This window comes from Vipera berus (genome assembly GCF_964194415.1).
Source record: "Vipera berus genome assembly, chromosome: 1".
NCBI classification, from domain to species: domain Eukaryota; kingdom Metazoa; phylum Chordata; class Lepidosauria; order Squamata; family Viperidae; genus Vipera; species Vipera berus.
This window is the reverse complement of record NC_138202.1, coordinates 16,680,637-16,698,918: the sequence shown is the minus strand read 5'-3', so window position 1 is coordinate 16,698,918 and position 18,282 is coordinate 16,680,637. Positions and strand designations below refer to the sequence as shown.

Genomic DNA, 18,282 nt, shown 5'->3' with positions numbered 1-18,282 from the left:
TGAGCCCAGAAGAAGCGCCGATCAGCTGGAATGTTGCAGCATCTCCAGGGTCTTGTGATTTACATTCAGATGCTTGGCAACTGATTCATATTTATGACAGTCCCAGGGTCATGTGAAGGGACCAAAACCTGCTGCAATCACCCAGCAGATGGGGGGGGGATAAAAACCAAACACCCCCCCACCGCACCCCCGCTGCCAATCCTCAACAGAAATGCTCACAACAATGGAAACCTCGGACAGGAGGAAGTGCACCGCTGGGTGGGCAGGCAGGTGTCTTGCTCGGCTGTGGCTTGGGGGGCACTTTTTTCAGTGCCATTGAACAGTCACTAAGCGAACTGTTGTAAGCCAAGGACTACCTGTACTTCATTACTTTTTTCCTTTTTTTGTGGTCATCACGTTTTTGACACCTTGCTAGGTGACTGGTGATACTCGGATGTTGCCATATCCTAAAAGTGGTACAATGGGTGAAAAGGTTGAAAAGCCCTGGCTTAGCTTACCAAGTCAAAGGCCAGCTAAAGGGCAAGCAAGACCAATCATGTTGCCTTTTATTGCCATTCACTTATCGCCATCTGCGAATTGACTGACACCAAGTTCCAGACTTCCATTTCATAGTGCGATCTTCTTCGGCTTTTTAACAGGTACCAATCCAAGTTAAGGCAGGTCCCTGTAGGCATTGGTGTTTGACATCTCGTCTGTTCCGCAGTTATGAAAGCTGCCAGACCCAGCCAAAGACAACCACCTTTCTAAATTATAACTTTAGCAGCTTAGAAATAATGATTTGTACAATGAAAAGAACTAAATAGAAAGCCAGGTCAGCTGTGGCAGGAGCAGGTTTTTTTTTACTGTCTCCAATGGACATTGCTAGCTTGGAAAGGGCTCTTGGTCTGTGGGTGGAGGGCAATGCTCTTCCCTCCCCCACTGAGGTCAGACTCCGGCAGGGGCCTCTTTGCAAAAGGATCCTGCTCCTGATTCAGTTTAACTCTTTGCCAGCTGAAACCCCTGCTCTGGTGCAGGAGAAAATTAAGCACAGTACACCTATTGTTCAGGGGGAAAAATTGTCTGCACGTGTTTACTCATATTCTGGTTAGCATGAAACAAAAAAGATGTTGAGACACTGGAATATGTGCAAAGAAGAGCAACAAAATTGATAAAGGGTCTGGAGGCTAAATTGTATGTTGAACGTTTGAGCGACCTAGGTATGTCTAGTCTATTGAAGAGAAGGATTGGGGGGGGAAAAACATGTATTCCAGTATTTGAGGGGCTATCACAAAGAAGAGGGGATTCTCTTATTCTCACCTAGGGCACCTGAGGGTAGGACAAAAGGTAATGGGTAGAAACATGTCAAAGAGATACAACCTAGAAGTAAGGAGAAATTTTCTGACAGAGCAATTAATGAGTGGAATAGCTTGCCTCATCCTGGTTTACTCAACCCACTGTGTAGGTTTGTACAACAGAGTACCATAAATAGATTGCACATAGTGAGTTCAGTGTAAATGGCTTTTTGGCAGCTCATGCACTGTGTTCACAAGACATCCTGAATCTCACACTGAATCATAAATGAACCTTGTGGGCTGACTTGCATGACACAGATTAACTAGTTTGTGGCATAAATAATATATAGAAAAGGTGCTACAAATTAGCTAACCACATTTTAGTCCAATGTTTCTCAAACTTAATAACAAAAGAGCCAATTTGGTCTAGTGGTTAAGGTACCAGGCTAGAAACCAGAAGGCTGCGAGTTCTAAATCTGCCTTAGGCATGAAAGCTAACTGGGTGACTTTGGGCTGCTCATTCTCACACAGCCCAATTCACTACACTGGGGGGAAAATAAGAGGAAGGAGTATTAGGTATTTTCACCACCTTATCTATAAAAAATAAAGGTGGGATAAAATATTTTTTAAAAAAACCATTTAAGACATGTGGACTTTTAACTCCCCTGCAGCTGAGGAATTCTAAGATTTAAGTCCACATGTCTTAAAGTTGCCAAGTTTGAAAAAGACTCTTTAGCAATGAGAACAAAACCAACCCTTTCGTTTGTTTAGGGTTCAGCGTGTTGTGCAAAGCCAGAACGTTGGGATAACTTTGTGAACCACGATTTAGTTAACTAGAAAACATCATATGAATTTAACCTCACGTATTGCAGGGCAGCAGTGTAACTAAGGGAGGAGTGGGGGGGGGAACCAAGAGTCCACAAGGAGGGTCCAGAATTAGCAGCCTCAGTGGTACATTGTTCAATTATTATTAGAATTTAGTGGTTACGTTGAGAAACACGCAGGAGCATCCAAACACAACAACATGCAAGGAATCAAGCCTGCTACAACTCCGGCCAAAACCTAACCCTCTGCTAAATTTTTCCCTGCGATCCATGGATCCTGGAGCAATTAAAAGATATTCACGCTCAGTTACATAGAATGAAGGCTACTGCTAAGCTTGTAAGCTGCCCTGAGTCTTCGGAGAAGAGCGGGATATAAATGGAATTAAAAATAAAATAGTTGAGTTCAGTCCAGAATTTTTCCTATTGGGCATAACAAAAGAGAAATACCCTAAAGACGAGTTGTATCTGATGATTCACATTATTACAGCAGCAAGAATGTCATTTGCCCAGAATTGGAAAAGGAGTGAAATCCCAGTAGAAAACGAGGTAATAAGGAAAATTTGGGAATGCGCAGAAATGGATAAATTAACTTTGGAAATTAAAAATAAAGACCAATCAGGTTATTACAAAATTTGGAATAAATTTTATCTTTGGCGGGAACAAAAGGGAGGTCTCTATTAGAACTTATAGATTGGTTGATTGTTCTAAGTATTGTATTATATTTAATTGATTTGTATCTTAAGTGTATTTTATGTGTACACACACACATATATATATATATATATATGAATACTGTAGACAAGAAGGTACGTCAGTCCGTTTGTACCATGTCCAATGTTTTAAATAATAAATTTAATAAAGTTTAAAAAAAAATAAAAAAAAGATATTCGCGCTGGGGCGGAAGAAGTTCGCACTGGGTCCTCTCCCGTCTCCCTGCCTTAACAGGTGTCCGAGACTTTAAAGCAGGGGTCTTCAAACTTGGCCCTTTTATGACTTGTGGACTTCAACTCCCAGAATTCCTCAGCCAGCAAAGCTTGAAGACCCCTTCTTTAAAAGCTGAGCGCCGTTCAAGCGAGGCGGCTCTCTAGCTTGGTCGGAGAACCTCTTTAAAAAAAAAAGGAAGGAAGGAAGGCAGGCAGGCGGCCACAAAAGACGCGTTTTGCATCGCTGCTGATCTACGTTGGGTCGGAGAAAGTGGAAGCCTCTTACGCAAACGCAGCGGCTGCGAAGGAGCCAAGAGAACAGAGGACGTCGGCTGAGGAGAGGCGGTCGCTGCGCGCCCTCCCGCGTACTTACTACTGCACGGAAGGCCGCCCAGGAAGAGGTTAAACGCAGCTTGGCGCGTCAGAGGCCGCAGAGGGGGAGGGGGTTGGCGGCGGATGAGCGGGGGGGGGAAAGCGTCACTAGTGACGTCAGAGCCCGGCACTGAACTGGGGGCGGTGGAGCGCGCGCCGCCCAACAGATGTGTTTTGCTGGCTGGCTGGCGCGCTTAAGTAGGAGGGCGCAAGCGAGGGAGGCAGTGGGCTGGCTGCAGCTCGCTTTGGAAGATGTAGCATATTTCCGTTATTTTTATTTTGCCCACCCCTCCAGGTCCCATAACCCCATAAGGCAGGGGTCTTCAAACTTGGCCCTTTTATGACTTGTGGACTTCAACTCCCAGAATTCCTCAGCCAGCTTTGCTGGCTGAGGAATTCTGGGAGTTGAAGTCCACAAGTCATAAAAGGGCCAAGTTTGAAGACCCCCGCCATAAGGGAATCGGCAATAGTTATTTATTTATTCATTTATTTATTTATTTATTCATTCATTCTTTCCCGCAGGGCTGGGTTGCAGCCCAGGACGCGAGTGGCAGACTGCAAAAAGGTTCTTGCCGCAGTGCATTTTTCCTCCCATTTTCAAAGGGCCCCGCGAGACCCGCCGTTGTTTTGGCTGCTAAGCGAATTTAAAATAACGCAGCTGCAGCCTCCCTCTCCGGAAGTTGCCCTTTTCGGCTTTGGAAGCCGGCCTGCATTTTTCCTCTTTGACTGAAGGGCGGTGGCGGAGGGAGGCTTTTCTGCAAGTCGGGCGGCGCTCTTTTAGACGTTTGCACGACAACTCCGGGCGAGAAACGACGCAGCCACGTCTCGGGTCTTCCGTGTTTTGCAGGCTCAACCCACGCAGCCGTTTTATAATTTAGGGACCTAAGAAAAAGGTCTCCTTGCTTTTGTAACGGTCACCATGCTGTGGGCCGTCCGCCCTTTGGAGCATCATCCCCCTGAGGTCAGATTGGCCCCAACTTTATTGGCCTTCGGGAAAGAGCTTTGCCATCTGGCCTGGGGACCCAGCTGTATGGTGTGGAGCAGGGGTCCTCAAACTTGGCCACTTTTAAGACTTGGGGACTTCAACTCCCAGAATGAAGTCCCCAAGTCTTAAATTGGCCAAGTTTGAGGACCCCTGGTGTGGAGTCTGCAAAATGACTACAGGTAGTCCTTGACTTACAACAGTTCATTTAGTACTGTTCAAACTTACAGTGGCACTGAAAAAGTGAGTTATCACCATTTATTTGTACGAGACCATTGCAACATCGCCATGGTCACTGGATCAAAAATTCAGGCACTTGGCAACTGACTCATGTGATTACCTTTTGTGACCTGATAAACAATGCCAGCGGGGAAGCCAGGTTCACTTAACAACCCTGTTGCTAGTTTAAGAACTGCAATGATTCACTTAACTGTGGCAAGAAATGTTGTAAAATGGGGCAAAATTCACATAAATGATTCACTTAGCAACAGAAATTTTGGTCATAGGTCAAGGACTACCTGTATTTTATTAATAAGACTGATTACACAGCCCTGCAGTTTATTTGGGTTTTTCATGATTTTTGATTAACTTTTATTGGTTTTTTTTTTGTGTCTGTAAGCCACCATCATATATGTGAAATGGCCGGCTATATAAAATAAAAGGGGACAAGTTTGGTGTAAATGGTTCCTTCAGATACTTCAGGTACTTTTAGCAGTATGTGTTCCTCATCAGGAGAATCTTAAGTACTTACTGAAGAACTTCAAAGACTAAAGTGAAACAGGATTCCTTTGAAAAGGCAGATAACTTTCTAAATCCTACAAAAGAGGTGGTGTTCTAAAGGGTGAGTGAAAGGCCCTGTGGTTCCGATGGAGATTTTTGCTTCTTGCACCTCTGTGCAAAGAAAAAGAAAAATTGAATTGCTAAATTTCTTGAAAACTAGAACTCAAGCGGATTAATAATAGTTCAGTTCCAAAGCTAGACGTGAATAGAGAGGCCTCAAGGCATGTTGCTGTTCCCAGTTCAGAGGTAAGTAACCTGAAACCCCCAAACTACACAAAGAATCCTACAAAACCAAAAACCTTGAAAATTGCAGGCAGGATTTCTGATAATTTTGAGGAAGGAAATACACAGAAATGAGCTGAAGCACTTTTTTTTTTGCTGAACTCATCCAGCTGCTTAGCTTTGCACTAGTGAACTAAAAACAAAGAGGTCTGGCATAATGCAGACTGGTGTTTATGATAAATATGTCCAGAGTTAATTTACCCGTGCTTTAAATCACTTTGCATGACATACTGAATTATAAGCTAAGCACATGGGCTGATTCATGCAACATGCAAATGAATTTTATATTGGCCATGTAGCTCAGTGTGTCTTCTGGAGATCTAGCCTTCCTAAATATTATATGTACAGTCACAGACACGCAGTATTGTTGCTTTTTCTCCAGAAAAGGCCATATGGATGCTGCTGAGCTGCTGCTTTGAATCCCTGCTAGCCGGCAGGCGTGTTGCTGTGGGAAAAAGGTGGATGTGAGATCATATCGCAGCAGGCAGGCTAACCGGCGGGTGGGCGGCCTCAGCAGCTGGCTTTAATCCGAGGCAGCACACACCCAGAGTTAAAGCATGGAAAATCTATGGCGCCTGCTTGCTTTCCAAGGGAGATGATGGAAAACAGGCAGATGCCTGAGAAACAAGGCACCAGCTAACAACTTTGTTTCACAGCTCCCTGGGGAACACATTAGTTGTGAATTCAGCAAGACTAGCATTGGGAAGCTGTTGAAAGAATATTTCCTCTGTCCTAAGAGAGCTTATTTCTAGGAGAAATTCTAAGGAATGGTGGAATTCTTATGTCTCGAGTCACCAAACCATTGCTGTTTAACTAGACTCCAGGAGGGTGGTGACAGCTCGTGGAGCTGTATTTTTATCAGGAATACCACTGACTTCTAGTCTTGGAATTGCTACAAGAGGAACAAGAACCCCGAATACAGAATGACTGGTTGGATTTGGGCATGGAGCAAAGCCATAAAGTGATTTTGTTTGATGATGATGATGATGATAATAATAAAAGTTGGAAGTGATAGAAGTAAACGAAAGGTCTTCAAAAAATTTTTTAATATTGAAAGAGAAATTTAAAACTGAATATGGTCCAGTAGAAATTTACTAGGTGAATGGAGAACACGAGAACCAGAAAAAGAGAGCACAAAGAAAGGATGCTAAGTGAAACACATAGGCAAAAATTAGCTGGGTCTTAAGAGTGGGAAAGGAAGAAGACAAGCTATAAAAACATCTGTAAGAGAAGATAACTAGTGAAACAGGAAAGAACCTATTTTTTTCCTAAAAGGTCATAAAAAGGGGGCTAGAAGTCAAGCATGTGCAATTAGTTGATTAATATTAACTGACACACCTTGCATAAATTATTTCTTAATTTTAATGTACATGGGATGTATGATTTAGTATGTAGCAGGAAATATGCAGGAGTCAGCCGGAAAGAGTGTAACTTCATAGTACCTCAGCCAATGGGGAAAGAGGAGGGATGTGCGGCCGGAGCCAGGGATCTATAAAAATGGGAATATTTTGGGTTGAAACTTTGGAGAGAATCAACTTTTGATTGCCTCTCTCCCTGCTTGTTGCAATAAATGAAACAAAAGGCCTTCACTGTGTCTGGGCTGGTTATTGGTCAGGCGAGCTTGTCTCTGGTCATGAAGGAAAGTGGCCAGGAGCGCATAATAGAAGGGACCTTGGAGGTCATCTAGTCCAACCACCTGCTCAGGCAGGAAACCCTATAGCATTTCAGACAAATGGCTGTCCAGTCTCTTCTTAAAAACTTCCAGTGTTGGAGCATTCACCACTTCTGGAGGCAGGTTGTTCCACTGGTTAATTGTTCTGTCAGGAAGCTTCTTTGTTCTAGGTTGCTTCTCTCCTTGACTAGTTTCCATCCATTGCTTCTTGTCCTGCCTTCAGGCCCTTTGGAGAATAGCTTGACTACCTCTTCTTTGTGGCAGCCCCTGAGATATTGGAACACTGCTATCATGTCACCCCTCGCCCTTCTCTGCGTTAGACTAGTCACTAGACATTCCCAATTCCAGCAACCATTCCTTAAATGGCCACCCTTCTCAGATACATCACTCTGAGCAGCTAACAGTTAAAATATATAACATATAAAGTGCACATAGTCTTTGACTTACAGCCATTTGTTCGGCAACTGTTTGAAATTACAACTGCACTGAAAAAAAATGACAATCAGTCCTCACATTATGACCATCGCAGTATTCCCACATAATCAATATTCAGATGTTTGGCAGCTGGCATATGTTTACAACAGTTGTTGTTTGTTGTTGTTGTTAGTTGCGAAGTCGTGTCCGACCCATCGCGACCCTATGGACAACGTTCCTCCAGGCCTTCCTGTCCTCTACCATCTTCTGGAGTCCATTTAAGCTCACGCCTACTGCTTCAGTGACTCCATCCAGCCACCTCATTCTCTGTCGTCCCCTTCTTCTATTGCCCTCAATCTTTCCCAGCATTACAACAGTTACAGCATCCCAGACAGCTTCCGACAAAGTCAATGGAGAAAGCTGGATTCACTTAGCTGACTCACTTAATGACTGCATTGATTCACTTTACAATCACGGCAAAAAAGGGTCAAGAAGGTAACATGACTTACTTAACAACCACCTTGCTTTACCAATGGAAACGTTGGTGCCAATTGTAGTCATAAGTCGAACAGTAATTCTAATCCTTAAAATGCAGTGGCTGAGCCCTTCTATAGTATAAGATCCCTGATGTTCAGAGAAGAACCTTGCAGTTTTGTCATCTACAAGTTCCATTATCTCCACAATCTTTCCATAATGTAGTTTTGGACCTGTTACTGAACTACAATTCCCAGCAGCATCAATCAATGTGAGTCATGGAGGATATAGAAATTTGTATAATGCAGCCACATCTAGTTGCCTTCAGGATTTCCAACCTTGCCTTTTTTTCTCAACCTCGGCAACTTTAAGATGTGTGGACTTCAACTCCCAGGATTCCCCAGCCAGCAGTTGAAATGCACAAACCTTAAAGTTGCCAAGGTTGAGAAACATTACATTAGAGGAACAACAGGTTTAAAATACTAATAAATACGTAATATACTGCTGGCTGGTATTTGTTTGTTTATATGCTGGTGCTGGATATGATCTGTGCTGAGCAACCATGAAAATTGACAGAAAAGTGTTAAGCAATAATTTTATTTTTTTAAAGCATCATTTATGTCCCTTACTTGTGAAAACATTCTTGGGAAAAGAGAATCCTGTAAGCAATCTAGGCATGGGGATACTGTGGTTTGTCAGATGTTATCTCAGCAGCCCTAATGAAGATAAGAAATGGTAAGGGATGCTCAAAATTGTAGCTCAGCATCTGGACAAAACATTTTCTCTCCAGAATTGGAGTAGACAAAATGGGGCTCAGATTTTATTCCATTCATTTCACATACCAATCAGAGATGAGAATTTCATTGTAAAAAAGATGTTGAGATTCTAGAAATAGTGCAGAGAAGAGCAACAAATAGGAATAGGGCGGTATATAAATTCAACTAATAAATAAGAAATAAATAAACAAAGATGATCAGGGGACAGTTGCTGGAATTGGTTATGTCTAGTTTAATGAAGAGAAGGACTAGGGGTGACATGATAGCAGTGTTCCAATATTTCAGGGGCTGCCACAAAGAAGAGGGAGTCAAGCTATTCTCCAAAGCGCCTGAAGGCAGGACAAGAAGCAATGGATGGAAACTAACCAGAGAAGCAGCCTAGAACTAAGGAGAAACTTCCTGACAGTTAGAACAATTAATCAGTGGAACAACCTGCCTCCAGAAGTTGTGGGTGCTCCAACACGAAGTTTTTAAGAGATTGGAGAACCATTTGTCTGAAATGGTATAGGGTTTCCTGCCTGAGCAGTGGGTTGGACTAGAAGACTTCCAAGGTCCCTTACAATTCTGTTATTCTATTTATCTTGGATACACCTTTTATACATCCTGTGTACAGCAGTTTGTTGAATAAGCCACAACTAATCCATATCATACTAAACCATAAACCATAGTTTATAAAGTCTTGGTGATATGTAAGGGCAGCCATGGTATGGCATAGATTAGTCCATGTTGATGGATTAGATCAGTGTTCTTCAACCTCAAAAGCTTAAGATGGGATTTCAAGTCCCATCTTTCAAGTTGAAGTCCATCCATTTTAAATTGTTGAGGTTGAGAAGCAACTGAGTCAGTAGTCCCTTTCAACATATGATCCCAGGGTAGATATGTCAGATTTTATTTGAAAGAGTGCATGGAAAAATTAAAGTTTACTTGTAAGAGGTGTGTCATAATTATTATAATTTACAGAGAGAAGCCTGAATAAAAGATGGCCATAATCTCTTTAACAGGTTGCAGGATTATCAAATTCTTGGGTGGGACACATTATCTCTAAAAACCTGCAGATCTTCTTTGCTCCAAAAGACACACATCTTTCTCCCCATCTTTCCATTACAAAGGGGTGGAGGTGAGGAGATGGGGAAGATAAATAGATCCAACACAGTTCTATGCCATTTGGAGTATTTTTCCACATATAGAGAATAAAGAGTTACAGACACAGGCAAGACTGGCCCATTTAGGGCAAGGAAGTCCTAAGTCCTAAGTGAAGCCTTCCCAGGCTCCACCCCTTGTTCTGGGGAAAATACCAGCTACCCCATAATTAGTGAGCTAAGACAGGTTTTGTGGCTGGACAGACAGGTTCAGACTTTCCATGTGATACAAAACAGTCCCCTACCCCACCCCCTCCACAAAATATACCTGCACTGGTGTTTAGCTAGCAAAAAGAAGATACTGTACCATTTCCTTGCCTTCCCAACCTAGAAATGTCCCATTTGTGAATCTTGTTCTAATGGTGTGGCTATTTATACATACTTAGCTGGACCTTACAGAAAGCTTGAACAGTTAAAGCAACCTCTAAAATTTGTGTATTGCTTGTCAACGTTACCAGCTTTCCCAGACCTTCCTTTGCCCATGTGGTCTTCTGTTCATGTTTTATTCTTGAATAGGACTGGTTAGCCTCCTACAGTGATCTTACACTATTACACATCCCTTGTGCTTTTCATCAGATTTATTTTTGTTTGATAAAGAAAAAAAGCTTAAAGGGAAGGAACATGGGGAAGTTAGAAATGGAAAATGAGGCTGTTGGAACTCTGCAAAAGTTTTATGAATATGCAGGATAAATATATGTCAAAACGTGATCGAGAGGCATTTGTTATCTTTCAGAGTTTACATCAGTGGTGGCGAACCTATGGCACGGGTGCCACAGGTGGCACGCAGAGCCCTCTCTGTGGGCACGCATGCCATCGCCCCAGTCTTAGGCCTTCAGCTGGGTTTTATAAAACCTTTTCGCTTTAGGCCTCCGCCGCCATGTACCCCCAAAAAAGGTTCAATTAATCAATTTCAACTTCTCTTGGGGAAAATAAAAGTTCTCGCAAAGTTGGAATTGATTGATTGAACTTTTTAGTCCCACCCAGTCTGCAGCTACCACTGCAGCCACGCCCACCCAATGGGCCACGCCCACCCGGCACCCGATGATACATAAGTGGGTTTTGGGTTGCAGTTTGGGCACTCGGTCTCTAAAAGGTTCGCCACCACTGGTTTACATGTTTGTGATCCTTCTGCGTTGTTAATCATAGGTTGGCGAGCTTTGTGGAAAGACAATGCTAAGTAAGGTAGCCTGAACCAGAGGCCATTAAAATTTTGTGACTTGCGGTGCACACCCATAGCTTGTCTTAGAGGTTTGGGGAGGGTCCCAATTGCTGTGGCAGAAGCGTGACCTCCTTTTAATGTGGGATCTCCCCCATTAAGGTATTCAGATTGCAAATGGACGTGCGTGTTCCAGCCCAATAGACTGTATCCTGGTGCCCGTTTTCAAGGAGCCCCTCACGATGGCAGATTTGCTCCCAGCCTGGGGCCTCCCTTTGCACATGTTGCACCAGCCCCCTCCCTCTCTCCCTCCCTCCCAGTGGAGGGGGTTAAGAAAAAAAACAGCTTCCAAGGCCTTTAATCTTTTGCAGGCCTCTCTCCTGGATTGTTGCCAGGGATGACAGCAGTTCTGCTGGGAGAGAGAGAAATCCAGCCCCGCTCCAGTCAGAATTCTAGTTTTAATTGCACAGGCACCTGGTAATTAAAACAGTCATTTCCAGCTCAAGCCCCCCCCCCTTCAAAAATCTTGGCAATCATTGGTGCTGGTGTCTAAGGCAACCAGGTTCTGTTGAAGCCATAGGGACATCTTGGGATCAAGTATTGCCAGGAGCTGGGATGGTTTGGGGATCCAGAATTTTGTAGAGGGCTTTATACACACATGGACACAAAGTTCTAACACATTGTTAGCCCATTTGAGGTGGTCCTCAATTTGTAACCATTCACATAGTGAATGGCAGTCAGATGGCAGTCAAAAAGGTAACTTACAACCAGTCCTCACGCTTACAACCATTGCCACATCCTCACGGTCACACGATAAAATTTGGGCGGCAACCAGTGTGTATTTATGATAACCACAGCTTCCCCCGGGGGTCATTTGGTTGCTTTTGGGAGCTTCCCAGCTGGCTTCCAACAGGCAATGTTAATTGGGGAAGTCAGACTCGCTTAATGACTGCACTGATTCACCTAACAAGCATGGCAAAAAAGTTCATTCCCCTCTTATTGGTACTATTATTCTGTTGCTTTGCAGCTTCTGCACCAGAGACAAATTCCTTGTGCGTCTAATCACACTTGGCCAAATAAAGTATTCGATTCATAAGATCAGGCGTAGCTCACTTAACAATCTCCTTGTTTAGCAATGGAAATTCTGTCTTAAGTCAAGGACTTACCTGTACAGCGGTTTGTAATTTTTAACTTTAACACATGCAAAATAAATCTGGGTAATTAAGACCATGATATTTTTTTATTTTTAAAATGTATTTTCAAAAAGTTACCAAAAGGTAGCAAGTACTTCCAACTCACAATCAATGTTGTGTCCTTCTTAAAAAGTTTCCTATTGGGCCATCAGACCAAAATCCCATATGCTTTTCTTACTGTATTTATGGATGTTGGATTGTCGCTCACGAATGCGATAACACAAATAAAATATGCAACATTTTAAAGTCTGATTCAAAACTGATTAATACCATAGTAAAGTTAAGACAAGAGCAAATGAATTAGTTAATCAATTCTTACAAATTCTCTGGGTCAGAAAGCATGAGAGCTAAAAAATTGGGTAATAGATTAAATATCTGCACTCCTTCTCTCTAAGACCTTTAAACAGCAGCTGACAGCATATATTCAGGCCACACCTACTGCACTTTGGAATTAAAAGGGGTGTTTAAAAATGCTGCTTTTAAATTTTGGTGTGGGGAGTTGTGAAGAAAAACAACAGTTCAGAAATTCAAGTTTCCACGTTTCTCTTTCAAATGATTTTCACATCATCCTTCAAAATTTTCTAGGGCAGTTTAACTAAAGCTCTACTGTATTTCCCATTTATTGTTCCAGTAATAACCTGGTGTGAATCTCCAAAGGGAAACCTATGAACCTAAAGGGTTTTGGTTTTTTTGGTTCAAAGCCAAAGGATGCCATGTCATATACACCATTGCCTTTCAAAGCTCAGCGTCCCTCCAGTTCAGTACCAGCCCTAAAAGTTATTGGAGCCTTGTACTCAGCTGACATTTAGCCAACTACTGCACTATACTTAGAACTGGGTATAAAAGAGCTGGGTGTGCTCTTAGTCATCCCTTTGATTTAAGACGCACACATTCAAGGTTAAGAGCACAACATGGATGGACTTACATGGGAAGGCTGCTCAAGTAATGCAGCACTTAGGAGGGGTCCCTAAGGTCACCCGGTTACCTGATTGGCCTGGGGGTGGTCAATAAATCCTTGTGGGACAGTTAAATCCAGTTTTTGGATTGGCAAGACAGAAATGCACTCTTGACCAGATCTCCAACCTTTTCCTGGTGTAAATGCATCTTTCTTTACTCAAGTTGTTAGAGCTCTGTTTCTCCCCATCTCAAGTTAGAAGCTGGGAAGAGTGTTGGCTTGACACAGGCTGTCCAGACGGCTGTCCACTACTGCAGGGCTCCCCAACCTGTTGGCCACCAGGCCGCAGGAATAGCTGACAAGCCTACCCTACTCTTGATACAGCCACCGCGCAAGCACTAGGAACCCCATTTGCGCATGCATGGGTGTGCTAGCACTGCCACCAGTGTCACATGGGCCTAGCGGCTTGTTTGTGCATGTCAGTTGCTAAGCATCGGAATTTTGATCACATGATACGGGGATGCTGCAATGGTCGTAAGAGGAGGTGGGATTCAAATATGTGAACAACCGGTTCTCTGTGTGGATGCCGCTTCCAGAAGTCCATTCTGGGCCTGGGCAACAAAAAATTAGCTACTGGTTCTGCCGAACTGGTGTGAACCGGCTGAATCCCACCACTGGTCGTAAGTGTGGAAAAGGGTCATGTGACTTTTTCAGTACTGTTGTAACTTTGAACGGTCACTAAACGAACCATTGTAAAAGCAAAGGCTACCTGTACTCACTGCTATCAACAAGATTTGGGAACATAGGGAGTGCTAGGGAAAAAATCCAACTCTACTCAACGTTTTATCTTCGGAGCCTTTTAAAAATCTTAATAGCTAAATGTACTTTGCATCTGAATTATCAGTTGCTGGAGTCTCAACAAAGGAAAGTACTTTTTAAGGAACTTGTTACATCTGGCCTGGCCAATGATAAAAAATAAAATAAAATGAAAGATACTTGAAATGGCCAAGCAAGGCTTCTTCCTGGGTGTAGATGGCCTGGACAACATCTCCTTGATTAAGTGGGTGGCCTCCTTGTGTACAGCAGCATCCACCTGCTCCTTCTGTGGGCATCTCATCATGACCGGCAAAGCTGTTGAGGCTGAGCAGGTGCCGAGAGTTAAGGGCAGAACTCTCTCTCCTGCTGGACTCCAGGATTCAGGGTGAGCTTTCCAAGTGTATTTTCAAACTGCAGTTTCCTTGGAGCACAGCCTGAAGGCTTTTAGGCTGTGGCGGCTAACCACAATGCATCAGGAGAGGAAGAACAACATTAATAAAAAAATAAAAGAGGGAGGGAAGGATTGAGACATGATTATTTTTAGTTACTTAACGCAGGCTTCAAAGTATTTGCACAGCTCCTCCTCGTGTGCAGCTATTCTAGACGCAGACCTGGGGAGTGAGGGAGTGAGTCACCGCACAGCTGAGCCAACGCAGGCCTGCAGAAGCAAGTCTGAAGGAAGTGCTCTTGGGGGGGGGGCACCTGCCCCCCAAACAAAAGGCCAACTGTTTACAAGAGTCATGGAAAGAGCAACAGAGAAGCTGGTTTTCCTTGAGGGTCATACCATGTGCAGTTTGCTTACGGGAGAGACCGTATGGAATCACTATTTGCATTTGCCCTTCCCTCCTCACCCCGCCCTCAGTCATATATAGGTAGGTCCTCAACTTATAACTGTAGTGGTATGGAATTTCATTATGAGCTGTGCTGGCACAGTGGTTAGAATGCAGTACTGCAGGCTAATTCTGCTCACTGCCAGCAGTTTGATCCTGACCGGCTCAAGGTTGACTCGGCCTTCCATCCTTCCGAGGTTGGTAAAATGAGGACCCAGATTGGTTTGGTTGTGTGTGTGTGTGTGTGTGAGAGAGAGAGAGAGAGAAATATGCTGACTCTGTAAAACCGCTTAGAGAGGGCAGTAAAGCACTTTGAAGCGGTATATAAGTCTAAGTGCTATTGCATGTCATGTCGGTTGTTAAGACACTCATGTGACCAACCCACGTTTTAACATTTTTGTCATTAAGCAAACCCATTGTCCTCAATGGGTGTTTTTTGCCAGAAACCAGAGGTACGTGCTGATTTCTGGCAAAAAAAATGTTGCCTATCGTGGTCACATCAATGCCAAGATGCTGCAAACGGCTGTAAATGCAGGCTAGTTCCTGAGTGCCCAAAATGCAATCAAGTGAATGTGGTGGTGGTGGGGAGGAGAGCAGCCATGGACCTTCAAATCCGGGACATAAAAACCTTTGGAGTTGAGGGGTGTGTGTCCGTCCGTCGTAACTTCAAATGATCACTAAGTGATTGGTCATCAGTTGAGGACTACCCGTAATAACTTTCATAGCAAATAGACTTCCAAATGACATGAATCCTATCCTTCCAATCTGTAAGAAAAGGTGCAGTCCCATTTTCCTAATGAAGAAAAATAAAGGCCTCAAAAACAAGACAACATTCACTTGAGTTTCAAAGGTAGAAAGCAAAACAAGATCTACACAAGAGAAAAAAGATGCTGCATGCAAGAGAAGAAATCTAACACATGCCAGAAAAAGGGAGTTTGCCTGTTCTTGAGTGTGATTATTATATCTGGAGAAGAGTTCTACAGTGCCCCTCATTAACATACCCACCACCTCCTTTTTCTAAAACATACACACACATTAGCAAATAAAACTTTATTCCACCTGTAACAGACAGCAGAGGCCAAAAATGTGTAAAAATGTTTTTACCCAAAATATTGCAGCTGTTTTTCCCCTCTCAGTACTGACTAACGGGCAGTGTTAAGTGCTGCTTTTAAAATGGTATTTTCAAAAGTGTCATCTGAAATCCAGTCTTCACCCTCTACAGCTGAGGCATCTAATTCCATTTAGGACACTTTGAAGCCTATGGGTGGAACTTGTGAAATTTCACTTCCTGTGTGGATCGCTAGAAAAGTTAGTCAGAACGGATGGAGCCCAGCCTCTGGACCCAGTCATTTGAACTACAGCTTGTTCTAAATCTTGCCTTAGTTTGAGGCTCGCCATGGGTTACGGACATTCTCATTTGGGGCTACAGAAAAGCTACTTCAAGTGGGCAAAGGAGGCCACACTTCAGTTGTTTAAAACAGAAATTCAGCCCTGAAAATAGTCTCTGTAAGTCACCGAAGGTATCATTTCTGAAACTGGGTGAAAAAGTAAACATTGGAAAGGTGAAGTTGTTGTAGAGCTAATTCCCTCTTCAGAGTAGCCCAATCCTTAAAAAAAAAAAAGATCTCGCTAGGCAATAAAAAGATTGCGAGGAAAGCTGTTTCATTGCTTTAATTCTTCTCCTCAGCTAGGAGGGGGGAAAAAACAACAACATTCACTCTCCAGCTGCTAAATTCTGGGAACTTTTGGCTACCAAGAACCCAGGATGGCAAATCTTCTGCAAAACACAATCAAGTTTTTTTTTTGCTTGCTTAAATGCTTTTCGTGGTTTATCAATTAGAATGAAACTGCTCACGCAAAAACTGCACGTTATCTCTCCAATTTCAAAAAAAAAATGTGAAACCGGCCTAAGCTATTCATTTTACCGTAGTCATTTCGAGGAGAGGGGAGCCAGTTGAGCACTCTCCATCGGTACCCACTCAAAACAGAGGACAAGCTACGTGCTTGAGTGGTAAGACACCTGTAAACCCCTCCTAAGATGTCCAATATCCCAGTTATTCACATTTTTTTTAAAAAAAATTACAACTCTTGTTTTGTTACGAGGAGACAGCAAACCAATGTGTCCCAAATGGCACAGCCATTTGGGCGCTGAGCACTTCCTGGCCACAGTTCAGCTTCTCACTGCTTCGCTGCTTGTCTTCCTGGCTTCTTTTCTTGCTGTCCTCGGCCACTGCCTGGGACTCCTCCTCGACCGCGACCTCCAAATACTCCTGTAAACGGAAAGGGAAGGATTATCTCCAGAAGGGAGGGGCTTGGAGCAGGGGTGACCAACCCCCCACCCCCACCACCCCAGTCCGTGGCATGCCAACACCCAGTCCACACAAACAAGCCAAGCCCCATCTGTGGGATGCAAGCAGCACACAAAACCACGCACTCCCCGATCCGTGGAAAAAACCTTTCTCCATGGAACTGGTCCCTGGTGCCCAAAAGGTTGGGAGCCTCTGGACTTGGGAGGCAATTCCACTCACGTTACACACCATGCTGAGCAACTGTTTTATCAACCGGAGCTCTCTGAGATCAATCTCTGTTTTCATGACCAGTACTGATGGACACTGTGTCAATGTTCAGGTGCTTGGTTTAACAACGGGTTGCTGAATAAGCCACTTAAATTGCATTTATTAAATTTTTTATCACACCTTTATTACTTTATAAGTTAAGGCAGCAGGTATAAATATTCCTTCCTTTTCCTATTTTCCCTGCAACAACCCTGTAAGGTGGGTTGGGTTGAAAGAGAGTGACTGGCCCAAACTCACCCAGCTGCTTTCATACCTAAGGCAGGACTAGAACTCACTGTCTCCTGGTTTCTAGGCCAGCACTTAGCATGTAGGATTAACCCTGCTGGACCAAGCAATCCAGCAACTTGTTGCCAATAGGTGCAAGAAATACGCATCCAGGCTAAAGAAACCCATAAACCACTGCCTCCTTCAACTTGCCCTCACCTTTGGTATTCAGAATAGAATGCCATTTAGCAGGTTTTTAACCGTCATGGAAAAATAGGGGTTAGGGGTTAACACTAATTTAGATGGAAGAAAAATGAGGAGATAAGGATATTATCATACCTAATATAGACACTGAAAATCCAAGGAGAGGAGCTGCTCAGACATCACCCCTGAATTGTATCGGAAGAGGAATGGGAGGGAAGAAAGGAGAGGAGAGAGGGAAGAGAGTAGAAGAGGGGGGAAGGAAGTAGGAAGGTTGGAGGGAAAGAGGAGGAGAAGTGGGGAGAAACGGGAGGGGAGTGGTGAGGGAAAGAGGAGAGGAGAGGAAGAAGAGGGAAGTAGGAAAGAAAGGAGAAAGGGAGAAAGAAAGTAGAGAAGAGGGAAGAGAGAGAAGGAGGGTGGATACAGTGAAAGGGGAAATGGACGAGCAGCACCCAAACTTACGTGTATGTATTTATGTATGGCGATATATTTGTTGACTTGT

General features: G+C 43.6%; 2 protein-coding genes across 3 annotated transcripts in view; both read right to left on the bottom strand.

Moving 5' to 3' along the window:
• The window catches only part of CIST1 (colon, intestine and stomach enriched 1), a gene marked incomplete at its 5' end in the record, with an annotated part of 48,311 nt that extends 34,038 nt beyond the window's left edge, over positions 1-14,273 (bottom strand). For both annotated transcript variants that reach the window (XM_081312941.1, XM_081312945.1), the window contains one exon: positions 14,150-14,273. In XM_081312941.1, coding sequence (XP_081169067.1) covers positions 14,150-14,273 — 124 coding nt within the window. The remainder of the gene's footprint in view (positions 1-14,149) is intronic.
• The window catches only part of LSM4 (LSM4 homolog, U6 small nuclear RNA and mRNA degradation associated), a 31,136-nt gene that overhangs the window by 2,371 nt on the left and 10,483 nt on the right, over positions 1-18,282 (bottom strand). The window contains exon 5 of the mRNA XM_081312946.1: positions 12,365-17,069. Coding sequence (XP_081169072.1) covers positions 16,978-17,069 — 92 coding nt within the window. The 3' untranslated portion in view covers positions 12,365-16,977. The remainder of the gene's footprint in view (positions 1-12,364; positions 17,070-18,282) is intronic.